This window comes from Saccopteryx leptura, chromosome 9 (assembly GCF_036850995.1).
Source record: "Saccopteryx leptura isolate mSacLep1 chromosome 9, mSacLep1_pri_phased_curated, whole genome shotgun sequence".
Lineage (NCBI taxonomy): Eukaryota > Metazoa > Chordata > Mammalia > Chiroptera > Emballonuridae > Saccopteryx > Saccopteryx leptura.
In genome coordinates, this window is record NC_089511.1 from 45000172 (window position 1) to 45020641 (window position 20470).

General features: G+C 54.0%; 3 protein-coding genes across 4 annotated transcripts; 1 reads left to right on the forward strand and 2 right to left on the reverse strand.

The window, feature by feature from the left end:
- Nucleotides 1–13: 13 nt before the first annotated feature.
- On the reverse strand, nucleotides 14–3168 carry CCER2 (coiled-coil glutamate rich protein 2). The gene is made up of 6 exons (XM_066348615.1): nucleotides 3090–3168; nucleotides 2326–2428; nucleotides 2136–2176; nucleotides 1900–1987; nucleotides 965–1497; nucleotides 14–314 (listed from the first exon to the last, which is right to left on the reverse strand). The coding sequence occupies exons 2-6, from the start codon at nucleotides 2396–2398 to the stop codon at nucleotides 225–227; spliced, it is 825 nt and encodes a 274-aa protein (XP_066204712.1). The 5' UTR covers nucleotides 2399–2428; nucleotides 3090–3168; the 3' UTR covers nucleotides 14–224.
- A 153-nt stretch (nucleotides 3169–3321) lies between these two features.
- SARS2 (seryl-tRNA synthetase 2, mitochondrial) lies at nucleotides 3322–15688 on the reverse strand. 2 transcript variants are annotated; one of them, XM_066348613.1, is made up of 16 exons: nucleotides 15140–15688; nucleotides 11046–11141; nucleotides 9346–9375; nucleotides 8629–8769; nucleotides 8495–8549; nucleotides 7871–7934; nucleotides 7527–7632; nucleotides 6772–6819; nucleotides 6422–6530; nucleotides 6069–6114; nucleotides 5897–5984; nucleotides 5709–5818; nucleotides 4880–4973; nucleotides 4694–4786; nucleotides 4540–4605; nucleotides 3322–3687 (listed from the first exon to the last, which is right to left on the reverse strand). In XM_066348613.1, the coding sequence occupies exons 1-16, from the start codon at nucleotides 15404–15406 to the stop codon at nucleotides 3379–3381; spliced, it is 1722 nt and encodes a 573-aa protein (XP_066204710.1). In that variant the 5' UTR covers nucleotides 15407–15688; the 3' UTR covers nucleotides 3322–3378. The 2 variants fall into 2 exon arrangements, with proteins under 2 accessions (XP_066204710.1, XP_066204711.1); XM_066348614.1 differs by lacking the exon at nucleotides 3322–3687 and adding an exon at nucleotides 3713–4459 and having other exon boundaries at nucleotides 15140–15684.
- A 73-nt stretch (nucleotides 15689–15761) lies between these two features.
- Nucleotides 15762–19482, forward strand: MRPS12 (mitochondrial ribosomal protein S12). Its single transcript, XM_066348616.1, has 2 exons — nucleotides 15762–16003; nucleotides 18812–19482. The coding sequence occupies exons 1-2, from the start codon at nucleotides 15955–15957 to the stop codon at nucleotides 19180–19182; spliced, it is 420 nt and encodes a 139-aa protein (XP_066204713.1). The 5' UTR covers nucleotides 15762–15954; the 3' UTR covers nucleotides 19183–19482.
- Nucleotides 19483–20470: the final 988 nt, after the last annotated feature.

Sequence of the window (20470 nt, forward strand, 5' to 3'; positions counted from 1 at the left end):
TGGTGGTTTTCTTGTGCTTTATTCACTCAGAAGGGTTGGAGTAGGTTTCATGGGTGGTAGAGTGTTTCCTGAGTCAGTCTGAGCCCAGCCCCTCACCCAGCTCAGACTTGGACCCCAGGACTGGTTCCGAGGCACACCCTTCTCCCAGTCCTGCAGGCTGGGGAGTGGAGTGGGACACCAGGTGAGGCGGGGGCTTTGGGGTTAACAGTCCATGGGGTCAGGAGTCAGCCCGCCCTCCTGAGCTCCTCCCCCAGCATCGCAGTCACCTTCTTCAGCTCCTCTCTCATGTGCTCCAGTCGCTCCACATCCTGCGCCTAGTAGGATCAGAAATCGAGTGGTCAGTGCCCATCTTCAAAGGCAGGTCACCTCGGTTGCCCATTGATGTGGGCTATGTCAGCTTGCACAATGGCAGCCAGCAGTGGTCATCCTGGTCATCCTGGACTGTGATGGTGACCCCAGTGGATGCCATAACCCTAGAAGAGTAATGTTGACCAACATGAGCAGTGGTCAGATCTATGGCGACTATCAGCCAACAGCTACAGACACAGGACTGGCAAAGGTGCCCAACTTGGATGCCATGACCTATTTGGGAGGTGATGGCCATTTTGGTTCCTGCCATCAATCGTGGAGACATCTCTTTCCTGACCCAGCAGTAGTATCCATCTATAGTTCAGCGAACCAGACACAGCAGCCTTTTCAGGTGGCCAGTTTGCTTGTCAGGGACTAGCAATGGTGGCTAACTCAGGCGCTTCTGTGCTGTAATGGGGCCATCAGGGTTATTGGAGTCAGAATGGAAACCATCCTGGTCAAGCAGAGGCCCTGCATGGACGTTGCTCCCTGTTCCTGGTGTCAGTCCTGGTCACTCATGGTGAATCTTGCTGTTTATGGCCCAACACCGGTAGCTGTTTGGTAGGAACTCCACTGACGTTTGGTTTACCCTGTGCCCATTGCCTCCTCCACTTACCTCCTTCTCTGAAGCCTCTTCCTTCTCCTCTTGCTTGGTCTCAGTTTCTGGCTGCTGGTGGTGGTGGTGGTGGTGGTGCAGCGAGTTCTTGTGCCCCTCTCTTCCGCCCTGGGCCCCCTGCCACAGGCTGTGGCCACCACCCAGCACCTGCACGCCCTTCTCCTCGGCAGCCTCAAACCGGGCCGTCTCCTCATCACTGGCCTGCTCTGCCACCCGCTTCTGGAGGCCCCCTCCATCCTCGAGCCGCTGCTTCCACAGGCCCTCAAAGGTTTCTATGGGCCCCCTCTTCTTTTCCTCCTCTTCCTCCTCCTCCTCATGGTCCTCCTCCTGATGGAGCCGGCTGTGGAGCTGCTGGTGGATGGCCTGTTCCCGCACCTCGGACTTGTGGGTCCTCTGTGCTGCCTCCTCCTTTCCCTCATCCCTCACTTCCTGGCTGGACCTCATCTTTCCAGCCTCCTGCTTCTTGAAATCTCCAACCAGCAGGCCTTTCTCCTCAGTGGACACAGAGCGGTGGGGTTCTGCCTCACACATCTCTGGCAGAAAGAGAAAGGGCGCTCTGAGCAGCCAGTTGGGAAACAGATCTAGAGGAGTCCTGGGGCTGCCTGAAGTCCCACAGAGGGACTGTCCGGACTGGGAGAGGAGGTCAGGTGCCAGGGACGCTCTCTGCCCCTCTCCTGTACCTCTGCCGGCAGCCCCAGGGGCGGGCTGTGGGCCAGGCTGGACATGCTGGGAGAAGCGAGGGGCACGTGGACTCGCTGCACCACCACCAGCAGCCAGAAACGGAGCCCATGCAAGAGAAGGAGAGGCATCTGAGAGGGAGGTGAGTAGAGGAGGCAAGGGAAGCTCTGGGACAAGAGAACACGCTGCAGGCAGCCCTGGGCAGGACCCCGAGTGGGCTGGGGCTCCCAGAGGAACAGGAGCCTGGGCCTCCTTACCTCTGTGGAGGAGAGCCGTGCAGGGGCCTCGCTGGGCCTGACCCAGCGTCAGCATGTCTGTGACCACCTCTGCCAGACAGCGGGTCAGCTGGAGGTGAAGGGTCAGACAGGAGGTTGTGGGTGGGCAGATCGGGGTAAGGAGAGCAGTTGGAGGGGAGATGATTGTGGAGGAGGCTGGGCAGGGGCGGGCAGAGCCCCAGGGAGATGAGGTAGGGCAAGGGATCCACACTCCTTACCTCCTCCTTGGAGGGTCTGGGCACCAAAGGAGCAGCAGAGGCTGTGGAGGGAGACGGGAACCAGGCTCAGGACCCCGGCGCTGTCCCCAGTGCTGATCCCATCTCCAAGGGCATCCTGGTACCCAGTCTCCTCCGCAGCCCACCCGCTGGACTGGCCACCAGGGTGCCCTCTCCCGTTTCGGGTACTCACACTCCCCCAGTAGCAGCACGAGCAGCAGGGCCAGCGGCAGCAGCAGCAGCACAGAGGGCCCGCGGTGCTGCATGGTGGTGCTTCCCGACCGGGGTCCTTAGCACTGTGCAGACCGGGGCAGCAGTTCCTTATAACCCGAGCCCGGGGCCGACAAGGGAGAAATGATGTCCGGCACCCCCACCCCGCCCGCGGCACGATGACAGCTGTGTGCTGCTGACCTGCCTGAGACCCTCAATTATTCATGGGGACCCACGTTCTGCAGCTGCTCCCCTCCCGCTTCTGGCGTCTCAGCACCAGCCTGGGGACAGAGAGGTCTCCCCAAAGAAACAAGGTCTGACAAGCTTATGGTCTCCCTGGTAGGTGGGCCTAGGTTTGAATCCAGAAGCAGCCACTTCCTGACTGACCTCAGATAACTTTTACCCTTCCTTGGCCCAGCTCCACAGCTACCAGCTCTGCAGCCCTGGGACAATTGCTTAACCTCTCCTGAGACCTGTTTCTTCATTTGAAAAATAGGGTCCATGACAATCTACTCCACGGGTGAGGCTTGACGGTGAGAATTAAATACAGGAATGTGTGTCTAAACTAACGTAGGCAGTTCTGGCCACTGGAAACTGCTCAGGTCGGAGCACCTCCCGGCTGTATTTTTACTGAGCACCACCCTCTTCTAGATCCTGAGGCTGCTGTAGTGAAGGAACCGGGCCCTGCCCTGCCCTCCTGGAGCAGACATTTGAGAAGGGGGTGACAGACAATACTCAAATAATCACACGTTATGCGAGGGAGGAGGGGACTGGTGCATCATGTGCATGTGGGTGTAGATACTGGATACTTTGTGGCCAGGTCAGGGAAGTCCTCTGAGGTGACACCTGGGCAACAGCCTGAGTGATACAATGGAAGCAATCACACAAGATCTAGGGGAAGGGGAGCCCGGGAGGGGACGAGCAAGCCCAAAGGCCTGGGTTTGGGATGGCCAGAGCGTGACACAGACAGGGAGGGTTGAAGAAGGAGGCAGGGAGCAGATCGTGTGGGGCCTCGTGGACCACAGTGATGACGGTCCTATCCTGAGTGAGCCGGAGCCACAGGAGGGCTGTGAGCAGAGCGGACACGCCCTGATGTCGGTGTCACAGAGTCCCTCTGGCTGTGTGTGGGGGACAGGAGCAGGGAGACGGCAAAGAGGCTGCACGACTTTCCACCTGGGAGAGTGGTGGACAGGACCAGGAGGAGCTGGGGACGAGAGAGGGCAGGTCTGGAAATATCTGAAGGTGGAGCTGCCTGGGTCTGCAGAGACTGGAAGAGGAAACGAAGACCTGCGGGCTGTGGCCTGCGGAGCTGGGAAGGTGGCTCCATGTGCTGTGATGGGCACACCTAGGGAAAGAGCAAGTCTGGGTTTTGCCTTTCATGCTGCCTATTGGCCCCCTACCTGGAGATGGGGACCGAGGGGTGAGGTTGAAATGGGTCAGTGCAAGGTGCCACTGTCCCAAAGAGGGAGGCCTTGGCATCCTCAGTTCTCCGGTGGTCTCCAAGCTACCATCCATGTGCCCGGGGAGCTGCTGGGTACTTCCAGCCATGGCCCCTTTGATGAGTTAGCACTTCTGAGCAATTGCCCAGCACCCACTGCATGTCGGCCAGGACCCTTACTCAAAGATCCACAAAGGACATTGTTCTGACCATTTATTGGGGACCTTCTGCTATGCACTGAGGGAAGAAGGAAGGAGGCATGGAAGCCTCTCTCCTCCCCCCATCCCTAAAGCCTTCAAGTCTTTAGATATCCTGCTTCCCAATACAGGTTGGGACCCCCAACGACAACAGGGTCACTGACTGATTCTGAGGAAACAAGGAAGGAGGAGAGGTGGACCCTGGAGTCCACAGGCCCAAGGATGAAGCTGACACAGGGAATACAGATGTCAGGACAGGCTCAGGACAACAGGTCCCAGGGGTTGAAGGTCCCGAGCTCCAAGTAGTGACAACCCTGATGGCCAATGAGGATGAGTCCTCAGCTCAAGGCAGGTTGGCCTGGGAGCTTGGGCTTCTGGCGCTGGTTGGGCCCGATGTACTGGAGAGGCACATGGGTGGGGGCTGTGATCCGATCGGTGCCAAGGTAGGGCTGGAGGGCAGGGGGCACGAAGACCGAGCCATCCTGGGGACAGAGCAGGCCTCAGGATGCTGTCACTGCACTAGCCCTCTGCCCCTCTGAGTGTGACCCTTCGGCCCCCTCACCTTTTGCTGATTGCTCTCCAGGAGGGCGATGAGGAGGCGGGGGACAGCACAGGCTGTGGCATTCACCTGGGAGAGAGGCATACTCAGACCGAGGCCTGTGCAGCTGGCCCTGGGGAGGGGCTGAGGTCTGTGGCGTGGGAGTGTGGGCGCTCACGGTGTGGGCAAACTGCAGCTCCCCAGCCTCCGTCTGGAACATGATGTGGAGGCGGCGGCTCTGGAAGTCCGTGCAGTTGGAAGCACTCGTGACCTGGAGGGGGGGGTGGGTGGGCCGAGAGCATCAGCTGTGGGAGCCAGTGTTGTCCTCCTTTGACCCTGTGTCCCCACTGGGGCAGGGGCTCACCTCGCCAAAGCGGCCCCGGCCTGGCATCCAGACCTCAATGTCAAACTTGCGGTAGGCAGGGAGGCCCAGTTCCTCGGTGGGCATGTCCAGGACCCTGGAGCCCCGGAGAGAGACAAGGCGAAGGCCAGGGTGGGAGGAAGAGGAGAGAGAAAAAATGGAGGTGACAGAAGGTAGCTAAAACTGTGGGCAATGGAAGTAAAAAAGGAGATAGTGGCAAAGGGGACACCTCCTTGAGGCAGGAGGTAGTGATGGGGAAGGTCCCGGAGGAGCAAGGAGGTGATGGGAGAGGAAGCCAGGGAGGAGGAAGAGTACGTGGCTGTGTTTCCAGGCTGCTCACCAGGCCAGTCCCCCCATCTGTAATAATGGCATCCCAAAGTTCTCTAATGGGTCACCCAGAAAGTCCACATTTCTCAGCGTCTTTTGAAAGCTTCATGTGACTGATGGTGAGAGGGGAAATAGGTTTCCAACATCCAGGCATCCCCTTAAAGGGAAGGGGTGTGTCCGTGTCCTCCCTTCTCCCTGGGTGGTGAGAAACTGGCTGGGACCACAGGAGAGCCAGCACTCCAGGGATGGGAAGCAATAGGAAGGATGGGGCCTGCGTTTCAACCTTGGGCACCCTGCGCTCCTCACGCTGCAGTTATAGTCTCATGCCCCTAGTCAGGACTTCAGAGATCGCTAGGCAGACAGATAGCCTATGGATAGTCCTAATGCAGCAAAAAGGGGGCAAGGGGAAAAGTGGGGAAGATGTTCAAAACAGGGGAGCACCAGCCCAGCATCTACCTCCTCTCTCCCCTCACCCTCTGCGTCAGCCCCCTTCCCCAATCCGCACCGGAAGTGCAAGCCCAGCTCTGTCAAGATCTCCATCTGTAGGGACAGAAACTCCTCCAGCAGCTGTGAGCTCTGTTCCAGTCCAGGGCCTGTCACCCCAAACATCTCCACCTGGGGCAGGGCAGGGGGCACAGGAGTCAGGAGACCTGGGCTGTCGGGGTGCCTCCCCCGAGTCCCTGCTCTGCCCACCTTGGTGAAGTGGTGGACTCGATACAGCCCCCAGGGCTCCTTCCCCGTGTCTGTTTCTGCCCGGTAGCAGGTACTGGAACAAACCATCCTGGGGAAACGGGCGATGAGGTCAAGGGAGGGGGAGACAGTGTCACAGGTAGGGATAAGGGCTACAGGAACTGGGCATCATCACCTGATTGGCAGGTCCCTGAAGGCCACAGAGTGGTCCATGAAGTAGCCTGGGAGGAGAGGGGGAGGATGGGTCAGCCAGGGCCGCCCTTCATCCGTAGGAAACTTTTGTGAAGATTAGGAACGTCATCCCCTCTGGCAGACACAACTTCATGTCAGAGCATGTGGCTGGATGCTCAGCGTGCAGCTGTGCAGTAAACGACCTGCACAGCTGTATGTGCTGGCCCTGGGGTTGCTGAGATATCCCGGGCAGGCAATCGCCACCCCTCAGGATGCTCCAAGTTGTCCCCTACAATTCCTGCTCTGAGGACACTGGCAGTGTCCTCACCACCCACCTGACCCTAGGCAGGTGCTCACCTGCAAGCCCCACCTCTGCTGTCCCGGCCAGGTTGAGGTCTTCAAAGCGGGAGGGGTCAATATTATAAATTTGAGATGGGTTGGCATTTGGTGTCATCCCACAGCCTTCCTGAGGAGGCCAAGATACAGAAGTCAGGGGACAGGTAACCACAGCCTCCTCCATTTTGCAGTCACAACCCCTGCTCCTCCCCCAGAAGCATGTGGAATCGCCCTGGCCTCCTTATTCCATCCTGTCACCTCAAGCCAGCCCCAGGGCAGCCTCCTGAGAAGCAGACTGGTCTCCCTGTCTGGGGCCCGCCAGAGCGAAGCCTGGCACACAGCTTGGCACAGAAAACAGAGCCCTCACTCACAAACACAGCTCCTCGGAGAAGGTCTGGCACCGTCATGGGGGTGAAGCCCTGTGCGGGGAAGGGAAGGGGTGAGCACAGCCAGGACCCCGCCAGCCCTTCAGCTCAGGCCTGAAGGGACACTGTAGCTGGGCCAATAATACCTCCTTGTCACTTCACAGTCCATTCCGGTTCAGAGGAAATTGAGGGAGGCCTGAGCAGCGGGGCCTGGAGCTGGCCCCAGGCCCTGGTGTCCCTGTCACGGGGACCCTCTTCATGGTTTCCACACTCAGATCATACCACAGTGGGCAGCCAGAGGTGTCATTCAATCACGTCCCCCACCCCCTGCTTCAAACCTTCCATTGCTCTGCAGGTAATGTCCAAGACCCTCACCATGGCTAGTGTCCTGGGTACTCAGCCCCTGAGGACCCCTCTAGTTTCAATGGGTGCCATGTTTTCCCAACGCTCCCTTTATGTGGCAGGCAAGCAGTGAATGCGGTGGTTACAAGTACAGGCTCTAGCCTGGAGCCCACACTCGCTGTGAGGCCTTGAGCTACTTATTCCCCTCTCCAGGCCTTAATTTCTCCATTGCTAAAGTGGGGATAATACTAGCACCCACCTTATTAAGTTGCCATAGAATAAAATGTGTCAGTGATACCTATAAAGTTCTGAAAACAGTGACTGGAACAGAGGTCACATCTCCTTCTCATTGCCTTGAGTCTTCTGAGCTCAGCTTCAATGTCACCCCCTCCGGCAGCCCCCCGACCCTTGGTCCATACCCGGTGGATGAGCTTGTTAAGTGTGAAGTTGACCAGGCCATGTTGCAGGAGGGCTCCAGCCCCACGCAGGTAATAGGAGCGGTGGCCAGACACATGGGATAGGCGCCTGCGAGACAGATGGGCAGACCAGCAGGGACACGTGGGCCAGAGCTGGGAGGGGGGCACAGAGGGACTCATGCACCCTGGGGCAGAGGCCCAGCTGCCAAACGGTACTAGGCATCAAACATTCAAGTGGGGCGTGGCCCTGGTGGTTCTATATCCCACGCTGGGCCGGGGGAGGCAGAGCCAGCAGCCAGCTGCTGGGGAGGGAAAGACTGAGCGGGAGGGGCAGAGAGGGAACTCACTTCTGACGGATGATGTCGAGCTTCTCAGCAATTTCCAGGTGGCCCCGGGGTTGGAAGGAGAAAGCTGGATGTGATGAAAAGCAATAGGGTAAAGGGGGAGGTTGGGACAGAGAGAAAGAGGATCAGAGAGACAGCGGGAAGGAAAGGCAGTGAGAGAGGAAGAATGAGAAAAGAGAGAAAGAGACACACACAGAGAAACAAAGAGAAAGAGAGGGAATAAGATGAAGAGAGAGGTGGGAGCCATAAAGAGATGGAAGGCAGAAGCAGAAAAGGAAGAGAGAGAAAGAGAAGGAGACACTAGGTGGAAGGGAGAGGGCATCAGAGAGAGGGAGACACACAGAAAGCCAAGGAGAAAAAGCCTATGAGAGATGCGGCCAAAGAGAGACAGACGGACAGACAGATACACGCAGGGGCACACACAGACACAGGGTGAGAGCGCCTGCTGAGGTGGGGGAGAGAGAATGAAAATAGCACAGCCCACCGAGAAAGCCTCAGCGGGAGCCCAGAGAGGCCGAACAATGGAGCCACCTCCCGCAGTCCCTGGGCTCCTACAGATGTCTGCACAGCCCCAGACCCAAGACGCCCTGCCCCAGCCTGGGGACCCCGGGCCTGAATGTGGCCTACCTGGCTTGTCTCCGACTGTGTGCAGCACTCGGGCCTGGCTCTCGTCCCCGACAGGCTGCGGGGAGACAGAGGCATTACCAGGGATGTGGTACTAGGCAGGCCGCTGGCCTCCCACTGCCCAGCATGAAGCTTACCACATCTGGGTGGGTCTGGTTGGGCAGCCTCAGCGCCCGCAGGTAGAAATGCTCCTCAAGCAGGGCCTCCTTGGGGTACAGGAGCATGAGCTGCTTCCGGAGCTCCCGGCCATGTGTCCGCAAACTCTGATAGTGGGGATCCTGGGGGTAGGATGAGCAGGGTCAGTCCAAGACAGTGCAGGGAGTCCCTCACCCAGTCTGACCTGGATACTTGCTGGCAGAACCTTTGTGGTAGACATTTGTTGTCTCCTCTTCTGGCTCAATATCCTTAATTTCTTTTAGGAAACCTACCTTCTTCCCTCGCCTTCACATGGCATGTCCATGGGGACAGGACTCAGGCCTAGATTACTGGAATATTCCATTGCCTTGGCCACAGTGATTGGCTCAAAGACAGGCACACGACACAAGCCAAACTTATAAGAATCCGCCCCAGGACTATTGCTGGAGCAAAGTGGTTTTCTTTGTACCTGACCCTGCCTCCCTTCGCCCAAGGGGGAAAGCTAGTCTGGGAATAAGAGGGAAACAGAACCAAATATTGAGCCAGGACCTGGATGCAACTGTACCTGAAACTCAATTTTCAGTTTCACGAATCAATAGAGCCTGGTTTTGTCTTCTCCTTAATCCTGTCTGAGTAGTCACATACAATGGAGGAATCATGACTGATATGACCTGCTGCCCACCGCCCACCAGGGATAGGACATCAACTCCGAGTAGTACCTGCTGCACTTGATTGTTGTCCTGGCTTACCTGGACAGAAGAGACAGACAGGGTGATTAGGCTGACAAAGTTTGGGGCGGGGAGGAGGAAGGTTAAAAGGTCAAACAGGGCCAGGGGATCTGAGTTCCTTGCTTTGCCAATGCCTGGCTGGGCCCCTCCTGGACTAATGCCTCAGTTTCTGCCAGTAAAGCGGGAGTTTTGTGCCTGGCTCCATGCAGAGGGCTCTCACACAATCCTATTTCTACATAAACTACTCCACAAGGTTGGCACCAATGTGACCCCATTCTGTAGATGAGAAAACTGAGGCTCGGAAAGGTAGTCTGTGAGCATGTATTTGGAGGTCTGTGACCAAGTGCCACTACAGGTCAGGCTCTGATGATACTCTGATACTCTATGATGCTGAGCAGCAGAAGGAATCAGACACACCTGGGTCTGAATGCTGGGTGATGACCAGCTGTGTGCCTTTGCGCAAATTTCTTCCCCTCTCTGAGCCTTGATATCTGCATCTGTGAAATGGGAATGACAACAGGACCTCCCCAGCAGTCTGTTGCATGGCTTCCCTCAGAAGATGCACTGGCACTCACTGACCACTGAGATCACCTGTGCTGCCTCCATGGGCTGCCCCTGTGATGCATGTGGCCCAGGTCCTGGCACACATACAGCAGTAGGTCCCTGGGAGATGTAATCGGTGTTGTGAGAGACCTTCATGCAGACTGGTGAAAAGCAAACCCAATGCCTGCATGCAAATCCTGCCTCTCCCACTTCCTCGCTCCTGAGGCCTCCGTCTCCACAGCTGCAGAATTGGGTTTGTACTGTCCCTGTCCCAGAATTGTTCTGAGAATGGAGAATGAGGGAAGCACCCAGAACAGTGCCTGGCACAGGGATTGGTATATAAATGTCTGCTATTACTTTTATGACTATTTTTGAGTCCTCTGGACAAATACTGCTGGCTGTCTAATTCAAACTCACCTGCCCTCTTTCCTCTTTCCATAGGACCTTGACTCAGTTTGCCCTCCCAGTTAGCCTGGAGCTCAGGGAATGTGGGCGGCTGAGGCTGCCTCTGGCTGCCGGCTGGGGTGGGGGGGGTGGGGCTGGGGCTTCTGGGCCCGCGAGAAGTGGACTCTGCTGGAGGCTCCAGAACGGGTCTCCCTGCTCTTGGAAAAGGCACGCAAGCCAGAGAAGTCCCATTTTCTGCCTCTAGCAGAGCCACTGTACTGTGGCAGCCATCTTGGAAGTGTGAGAGGAGAAAACTGAGGGTAATTCACTACAGTGAAGTCATGAATGGAGAGAGAAAGAAAGAACCCGGGTTGGGGATGCTGGGGAGCCACTGATTTATCAACTGGGCCCTGGACAGTTTTTTTTTTAATTTTTTAAATTGATTTTATCAAGAGAGGATGGAAGGGGGGGTGGAGAGAGAGGGGGAAGCAGAAAGAGAGAGAAAGAGAGAGGAACATAGATCTGTTCCTATATGTGCCCTGACCCCGTATCAAACCAGCAACTTCTGTGCTTTGGGACCACACTCCAACCAACTGAGCTATCCAGCCAGGTCCCGGACAGCTTGTTATGTGAGGTCATGAATGTCCACATCCTTCAAGTTCCTTAAGTTGGGTTTCTCATTAAAAGCAGTCAGAAAAAAAAAAAGGGGCAGCCAGAGACCCCCCCCCCACACACACACACACACCTAGGACCCCTGTCCTCACCAGCAGGGCTCGCACGGCCTCAGCCACGGCCTCCTTCTCCTCCTCCAGCCTCCGGATCTGCTCCTGCAGCTGCCTCAGCTCCTGCCACGTCGCGATCTTAGGGTGGACACAGCAGGTAAAGATGTGATGCAGCCACTGTTCTCTGCCCCCTCTGGCTGGAGCCTCACCCCACTGGCCACCTGGACCAGAGGTGGGGTGACCCTCACTGCCTCCGGAAGCCATTCTTGCCTCCTTCCCTTCAGTCCTAGGACATCTGATGTTCTCCTTCTCAGACCCCTTGGATTGGATGATGGACCCTAAGGAGAGCTGAACAGGACAACATCCTAGGGACACAGAGCAAGGAGATGAAAGGACCTGGAGCTGAGGGACATGGAGCTGAGGCCCCTGCCAGCACTCAACTCTTGACTCCCGAGTGAGAGCAAAAGAGCATCTCTCCTAGGGGCTGCCATAGCAGCGAGCCCTGCACTCTCCAACGTGGGGTCAGGAGGGGTGAGAGACCACGCCCAGCTCTCATTTCTTGGTCACTGTACATACTGCCATACAGGCCCTCTGGGAGCAGTTTCCCTTCAACAAAATAGTATTGACACTGTCCTGTCCTGGGGCTGGAAACCTGAAGGGGAGGGTGAGCCACAGGTCGCTACTCATTTGGTAGCTCCTCCTGGATGTTCCCTGGACACTTCACGTTCACCATGAAGGGTTACTCCAGGTAAAACATCTCCCCCAAATCTGCTTCTCCTCCTTAGGGACAGCTCACCAACTCCTGTCCCCCACCCCAAAGCCCTGGACCTCCTCCTGGAAGCTAGCCCAGCCATGAGGCCAGACACCATGTCTTGTCCTTTCTGCCTTGTGAACATCCATCAAACCTGTCCTCCCCGACTCCCTCCCCTTCTCCTGGTCACCCCAGATCCTGTCATTTCCCACAGGGATCCCTGTGCGAGCCTCCCGGCCTTCAGGCTCACCCCCCTCCAATCCAACCGGAGTTCTTACACAATTCCTCTCCCACCTGAAAGCACCCACAGCTCCAGGGTCCCCAGGAACAAATCACATGCCTTGCTATTGCCTGTAAAACCACATGCCATATTCCTCTTTACACTTTATGCCCTAAAGAAGTGTTTTTCAAGCTTTGGGATATGATTCACTAGTGAGTAATAAAATTATTTTAGGATTGCTAAATCAGCACTTCAAAATATTATGGTAAATAGCCTGACCTGTGGTGGCGCAGTGGATAAAGCATCAACCTGGAAATGCTGAGGTCGCCAGTTCGAAACCCTGGGCTTGCCTGGTCAAGGCACATATGGGAGTTGATGCTTCCAGCTCCTCCCCCTTCTCTCTCTCTGTCTCTCTCTCCTCTCTGTCTCTGTCTCTCTCTCTCCCTCTCTCTCTCTCCTCTCTAAAAAAAAAAATGAATAAATAAAAATTAAAAATATTATGGTAAAAATATATCAAATTTACCATTTTGGTCACTGGGGTTTTCGGGGTTTTTTTTTTTTTTTTTGCATTTTTCTAAAGTGAGAAGTGGGGAGGTAAAGAGACTCCCGCATGTGCCTGACAGGGATCCACCCAGCATGCCCACTAGGGGGTGATGCTCTGCCCATCTGGGGCGTTGCTCTGTTGCAACTGGAGTCATTCCAGCTCCTGAGGCAGAGGCCATGGAGCCATCCTCAGCAGCTGAGCCAACTTTGCTCCAATGGAGCCTTGGCTGCGGGAGGGGAAGAGAGAGAGAGAAAGGAGAGGGGGAGGGGTAGAGAAGCTTCTCCTGTGTGCCCTGGCCGGAAATCGAACCCGGGACTTCCACACACCGGCTGACGCTCTACCACTGAGCCAACTGGCCAGGGCCAGAAGTCCCTTCCTTTTTAAGGTTGAACAATATTCCATTGTGTGTGTGTGTGTACAACACATTTTGTTTATCCATTCATCTGTTGATGGACATTTGGGTTAGTTCCAAGTTTTGGCTGTTGTGAATAATGCTGCCATCAAAACGAGAGTAGAAATATCTGTTCAAGTCCCTGCTTTCAATTTTTTGGGTATATCCAGAAGTGGAATTGCTGGATCACATAGTAAATCTATGTTAATTTATTTACTTTATGTGTTTTTAAATTATTGATTTGAGAGAGAGAAGGGAGAGAGGGAGAGAAAGAAACATCGATTTGTTATTCCACTCATTCACATATTCATTGGTTGATTCTTGTATGTGCCCAGACTAGGGATTGAACCTGCAACCCTGGCATATCAGGATGACGCCTTAACCAACTAGCTACCTGGCCAGGGCAGTAACTCTATGTTTAAGTTTTGAAGGAATTGCCAGACTGTTTTTCCATAGTGGCTGTAACATTTTACATTCCTGCCAACAATGCAGAGGGTTCCAATTCCCTTTATCCTTGCTAACACTTGTTATTTTCTGGTTTTTTGATAATGGGTGTCAAAGCCAGCACTTTTAAAATTAAATAGAATATAACAAAACATAAGAATGCATCACATCTAGTAAGTACAAGAATTGTTAATAAACCATTGCTGGTCCCTCTACTTGGGACACTCTTCTCCCGTTCCCCTCACTAACCTCACTCATCCCAGATGTTTGCCTAATGCCACCTCCTCTGAGAAGCCTTTCCAGTACTGTGTTCTCTACTCTGTCTTCACAGCACTTACCAGGGATTAATTTTATATATATTTTTTTTTTTATTTATTGATTTTTTAGAGAGAGAGGAGTGAGGGAGAGAGAGACAGAGAGAGAGAGAAGGGGGAGGAGCAGGAAGCATCAACTCCCATATGTGCCTTGACCAGGCAAGCCCAAGGTTTCAAACCGGCGACCTCAGTGTTCCAGGTCGACGCTTTATCCCATATATATATTTTTTAATTCAGCGAGAGGAGGGGAGGCAGAGAGACTCCTGCATGTGCCTGGACCGGGATCCACATGGCAAGCCCACTAGGGGGCAATGCTCTGCCCATCTGGGGTGTTGGCTCCCTTGCTCAGCAACTGAGCTCTTCTTGGCACCCAGGGCCAACTTGCTCCAATCAAGCCATGGCTGTAGGAGGGGAAAAGAGAAAGAAAGAGAGAAAGAAAGAGAGAGAGCAAGAGAGAAGCGAGAGGGGGAAGGGGTGGAGAAGCAGATGGGAGCTTCTCCTGTGTGCCCTGACCAGGAATTGAACCTGGGACGTCCACACACCGCCAACGCTCTACCACTGAGCCAACTGGCCAGGGCCTATATGTTTTTAATTGTATGTTAAATATCTCTCTTTCACTAGACTATGAACTCAGATTGTCTTGATCATGAGTAAGCATAGTGAGGTAGTTCAGACTGGCTTCTGGAGCCAAATTCTCATGTCACTTACCAGTTACATGATTTGGGGCAAATTCATTAACTTCTCTGAAACTTAGTTTCCCCTCTGATAAAATGGGGAATATAATGGCACATACTTCACAGGGTTGTTGAAAAAGCTAAATGAGGTTAATATGTATAAAGCACTTAGAACAAAATGGTAGGGGAGTCCAAGAGACAGCTGCAAGGATTTGGGTTCCCCGCCCTCCTCAGCACCTCAGCAGGGCCTAGAAGTATGATGACTCTGGTTCTTGTTCCCCCAAAAGTATTACATGAGTGCTAAGTATTTTATTGTTATTTACCACCTATTCTCAACACCAGGAACATGTATAGGTGCTCCTTAAATATCTGTTCATTAATTAAATAACCCTATTTAACTGCCCGCTCTGCGTGGGGCAGATGCAGGGCTCCACCTCTTCAAAGGCAAGAACCACTCCCACTCTCCCACTTTAGTCAGATTCACATCCCTGTCCCCTCTTTGCCATTGGATTTGGCCTTAGGATAAGCCTGGCAGGAAGTTGAAGCACAGAGAACACTGGCACCAAGTTCCGAGCGCAGAGGAGATACCCAGCAGGCTTAACGAAATAGGACTATAATAGGGCTTTAGCACTCCGTGGACAACTGGCACATCCGTGAGAGTCAAACACAATACTGGCTATACTTGGGAAAGAACTAACCCTCCTGCAATAAGACCGTCCGGTGCTCGAGTGCTTTGCAAACCCATTCGTCCGTAAAGCGAACAGCCCCAAGACCGCTGACCCGCGCAAGCGCACTCACGATAGCCGGCAGATCGTCCGGCCGCAGCTCCCCCTTGCGGTGCTCTAGGGTGCGCGCGGCCTCTTCCGGGCATGCGCACAGCGGTTCCATGTCAAGTTGAGGGAGTGCGCTGTAGCCCTCGCGCGCGTGCTCGTACAGGAGGTTCCGGTCTCGTCTCTCGGTTGTGAAACTTCTTCTTGGGCTCTGGATGCATACGCAACCTCGCTTGGGCTGGAGCCCTCGGCAGGGCACCAAAGACCACAAACGCCGCGCTATGGACGCAGCCATCTTGGTCGGGGTGGGGATTAGGAGACACACACCCTTCGTCCCGCCACTCCAGCGTTTAGACCAATAGCAAAGCGTTCGCCCTCCTTGGGAGGAGCCACTCAGACCCCTGGAAGAGGTGAACCGTCCCGTATCTCAAAAAACGGTTCAATGAGGAAAGTTGGCCAAGATTGACTGTGTCGTTGCCCAATCGTAGTCTGTTCCACGCCCCTGTGGTGTACGTAAGAGGCAGAACCAGCCAGTCCCTGCCGGCTAACCCCCGGAAGTGGTAGAGGGAGGACCCTGCGTGTCTGCAGACCCTGTGGGGTCGGTAAGTTCGACCTGGGGTCCTTCAAACGCCTCTGGTCCTCTCTTCAGTTCCCTTTACTCCAGTATGTAGGCGGGGGCGGTTGGGCGCAGAGCAAAGCGTCAGAGGAAATTTTTTAGATTTAACCTGAAGGTCCCGAGAGCGGGAAAGGGAGAATTTGGATCCTTGCCTGACTACGGCCACTTTTCCCTCCTTCTTTTTAAGTTTCTTATCCCCCTAACACAGGGACACCCTAGGCTGCAGGATGTCCTGGTCTGGCCTTCTCCGTGGCCTGAACACGTCCATAAGTTATGGTAAGTGGGGGTCTTGGGCCGCAGAGATGGGGCTGGATGAGGGTTATCTCCTCTGGGACTTGTTTGCCTCTGCCACAGACCCGAGGGAATTAGGGTTTTAAATCAAGGATGGGTGCACGATGGGTTTTGGTGGAGCTTGGAGTGGAAAAGCAAGATGTGAGAAGTAGTTGCATTGAGGGCTGTTACTTAATGCTTCAGGAACTGCTGTATTGGCTAAATACCTGCCGTGGTTTAGACATCCAAGCAAGGCTTTTATCTCGTTTATTCAGTTGGTATTTTTCAACAACCTTGTATGTGCCAGGCATTGAGAGGACACTTTATTTATGAACTTACTCCCTTAACAAATAGTAAATGGTTCTTATAGCCATGCCTGTTGTGAGGTATTTCATTCACTTATTCACTATGCAAACTTTGATTAAGCACCTTCTATTTGCCATTCACCAAGGATTACAAGGCTGGCCAAGATAGGCCTGCATCCTGCCTGGGAAATCTGGGATACTTGACCTGCAGGTTTCTCTTTTTTTTTTCTTTCTGAAGCTGGAAACGGGGAGAGACAGTCAGACAGACTCCCGCATGCGCCTGACCGGGATCCACCCGGCACGCCCACCAGGGGCGATGCTCTGCCCCTCCGGGGCGTCTCTCTGCTGCGACCAGAGCTACTCTAGCGCCTGGGGCAGAGGCCAAGGAGCCATCCCCAGCGCCCGGGCCATCTTTGCTCCAATGGAGCCTTGGCTGCGGGAGGGGAAGAGAGAGACAGAGAGGAAGGAGGGGGTGGGGGGTGGAGAAGCAATTGGGCGCTTCTCCTATGTGCCCTGGCCGGGAATCGAACCCTGGTCCCCTGCACACCAGACCGACGCTCTACTGCTGAGCCAACCGGCCAGGGCCTCTCTTTTCTTTTTTAAAGTGAAAGGAAGTTTATTAGTGAAGCAGTGGCTACTACACAGACAGAGCAGCTGACATGTGGGTTTTATGGTAGCCTCTCACACATGGTGCTCAGCAGGGAGCTGTGCTTATTTATGAAGGACACTGAAACACAAACATGAAGAGTCTTGCTAAAGGGCACAGCACTAAGAAGAGATTTCTAGGAATGTCTCTTCCCCTTTAAGGACTCTGCTGTAACTTGAGACAAAAGAGATGGGGAAATGGACAGTATGGCCAGGACCTGCCCTGGATATAGAGGGGAGAGTGAAGTTTGGTGTCCTATACTAGTGACAAGAAAGGATGGACCTGAAAGCCTAAACTGGGAACTTTTTAGAGGGCATGGTCCAGGGCTGTCTCAGTCACCACCGTGTCTCCATTATTGGGGCCAATATGCAACAGGTGCTGCTCAGTGAATGGTTGTTGAAGAGATCCAGTTATCTTTTTTTTTATTTATTTTTATTTATTTTTTATTTTTTATTTTTTTTAGCAAGAGAGAGAGAAGCATCAACTCATTGTTCAACTTTAGTTGTGCTCCCATTGATTGCTTCTCATACCTGCCCTGACTGGGACTCAAACCTGTGCCCTCGGGGTCGAGCTGTCACTGTTGGGATTGAGCCTTGACTGGACCCAATTGGTGACCTTGAGTCAATCCAGCGCCCCTCGGGATCTGCTGGGGTTAAACTGGTGATCTCGGTGCTCCAGGATGATGCTCTATCTGCTGCCACTGGCCAGGTCAAAACCCATTTATCTTTGAGTCTTCCTGCGTCCTACATCTATCGATGAGCAAATCCTGTGGGTCTGCCTTGGAAATATATTCCCTCCCCCACCTGCCTTTCCTCTTACTACAGTGCAGCCACACTAGTCTCCTTTCTATTGGTGTGTTTGGGGACACAAGCAGCAGGTGGGTGAGCAAGGGGGCGAGTAGGGAGACAAGGTCAAGAAAGTACCGGAGTCAGACCATGTGGGGCCTCCTGGGAGGACTTTGACTCTTACCCTGAGTGAGCTGGCCCCACAAGAGGGCTCTGAGTAGGGGAAGGATGTGATCTGATCTTGGTGTCCACAGGGTCCCGTTGGCTGCATGTTGGAGCAGATAGGAGTGGGAAAGCCTGGGAGGAGGACACAGGTGAAGAGGTTGGACAGGACCAGAGTGGGTGCAGTGCAGGAGAGAGAAAAGATGTATTTGAAAGTTCAGCTAACAGAATCTGCTCACAGGGTGTGAAAGAGGGTGTGGTGGGAGGAGGAGGAGTAACACCTCCCTAGAATACCCAGTGAAGTTGCTGTGGAGATAGCATGAGTTAATTTGGTGTGATACACTGTGGTATGTGAATGTTTTGAGCCTGTTTCCTCTTTTTTTTCTTAAGTGAGAGGAGGGGAGATAGACAAGTCAGGATCCATCCAGCAACCCTGTTTAGGGCCAGTGCTTGAATCAGCTGAGCTATTCTCAGTGCCTGAGGCTAACACTTGAACCAGCTGAGCCACTGGTTTCGAGGGAGGAGGGGACAGGGAGGGAAAGAGTAGCAGATGGTTGCTTCTCGTGTGTGCCCTGACCAGGGATTGAACCTGGGATGTTTGCATGCTGGGCCAATGCTCTATCCACTGAGCCAACTGGCAAGGCTGTTTTATTATTTTGTTTAAACAGCACTAAAATTAGTACCTTCTTTGCAGAATAAAGTCAGGTAATTCATGTAAAATGCTTAAACTAGAACCTGACACATGGTGGTTGCTCAATAAAGGTTGTTTATCCTGTTATCTATTAGTTCCCCAAGATGTAAACAGGTAGCTTATAAAGTGCTTGGAACAGTGTCTAGAAGACCAGAATTGAGTCTAATATTGTTATCTGTTCATTGGGATAACACCCATTCTGTCCTACTGGTTGTGTCTCTCCAGGCCTACCCCTGACACCTCGGCTCTGGGCCACTCGCCCCATGGCCACCCTGAATCAGATGCACCGCCGGGGGCCTCTGAAGCAGCCACCTCCAACTGTGGGCCCCACAGAAGGCCGGCCACAGCTGAAGGGCGTGGTTCTGCGCACATTCATTCGTAAACCCAAGAAGCCCAACTCGGCTAACCGCAAGTGCTGCCGTGTGCGGCTCAGCACAGGCCGCGAGGCCGTCTGCTTCATCCCGGGAGAGGGCCACAGCCTGCAGGAACACCATGTTGTGCTTGTGCAGGGTGGCCGCACCCAGGACCTGCCTGGTGTGAAGCTCAAGGTTGTGCGTGGCAAGTATGACTGTGGCCATGTGCAGAAGAAGAAGTGACCACCAGGGGCACAGTGTGCTGGGGTTTACACAGAACAAGAACCTTTGTCTCTGGGTTCCTGCAGTATCCTCCGGAAGCAAGGCCAGCTCTAGAAACAGCTGGTCTTCATTCAAATTCTGGGCCCACCTCTCCCATCAGGACCACCAGTGGCCCATAGGGATCCTGGCTGTGAATTAGAGAAAGGTGCCCCTTGGTGTCCATTTGTAGAAAATTGGTACAAGAGGCTGCTTCTGCTGGGATAGTGCACTGCACTGCCACCTGATGGGAAGGGGTTACAATAAACACAGAGCCTGTGGTTATGATGTGTACACCTCAGTTGGTATTCACCGTCTGTGTGGTCTTGGCAACTGACTTGCCCTCTGGGCCTCTGTTTCCTTCTGTACTCACAGCATCCCTTTTGTTAGGTTTGGGGAAGATTAGATACTCCATGAACACGTGGATGGCTAGTCTGTTTTAAGGTTTGGAGTGCAGCGGCAGCACCGAGACCTGGCTCCCCTTCCTGTAGGTCTGCGTGCCTGCGCAAGGAAAGCCCAGCTCTCAAGCTTCCTCCTGAAAATGGCAGTAATTATAGTGGTGGCGATGAGGGGCGTTGAGGAAGGGTTGAATGTGGGGTGCTCCTGCCTCTTAAGTTGTGCTGTGACTTTGAGTTTGTTACCCCCTAATGGGCCAGTTTCATCTCATGGAAAATGGTCCTGAAAGTAATACTACCCTCACCTGATCATATGCGTGGTGATGTCAGATTTTTTGTGTGTGTGTGTGTGTGGCAGAGACAGAGTCAGAGAGAGGGACAGACAGGAACAGGAAGGGAGGGAGATGAGAGAAACATCAATTCTTCGTTGTGGTTCCTTAGTTGTTCATTGATTGACTTCTCATATGTGCCTTGACCAGGGGACTACAGCAGACTGAGTGACCCCTTGCTCGAGCCAGCGACCTTGGGTCCAAGCTGGCGAGCTTGGGGTCTCGAACCTGGGTCCTCCGCACCCCAGTCTGACGCTCTATCCACTGCACGCACCACAGCCCAGTCAGGCAGTGATGTCAGATTTTAAGATTAGGAGCTGTGCTTATATCATATCTTGGGCTCTGGAGCCTGACTCAGGTACAAGTCCTGCCTTCCCTATTTACTGGCCAGGTAACATTAGGCAGGTTATTAAACTTTGAGCCTGTTTCCTCCTGGACTAAATGGCACTGGAAATGGTGTCTGCCTGAGAGCTGTAGGGACAACGCTGAGAACTGGCATCAGAGCTGCCCAGTGTGGCCTTGTAGCCCACCTTCATTTCCAGTGCAGTG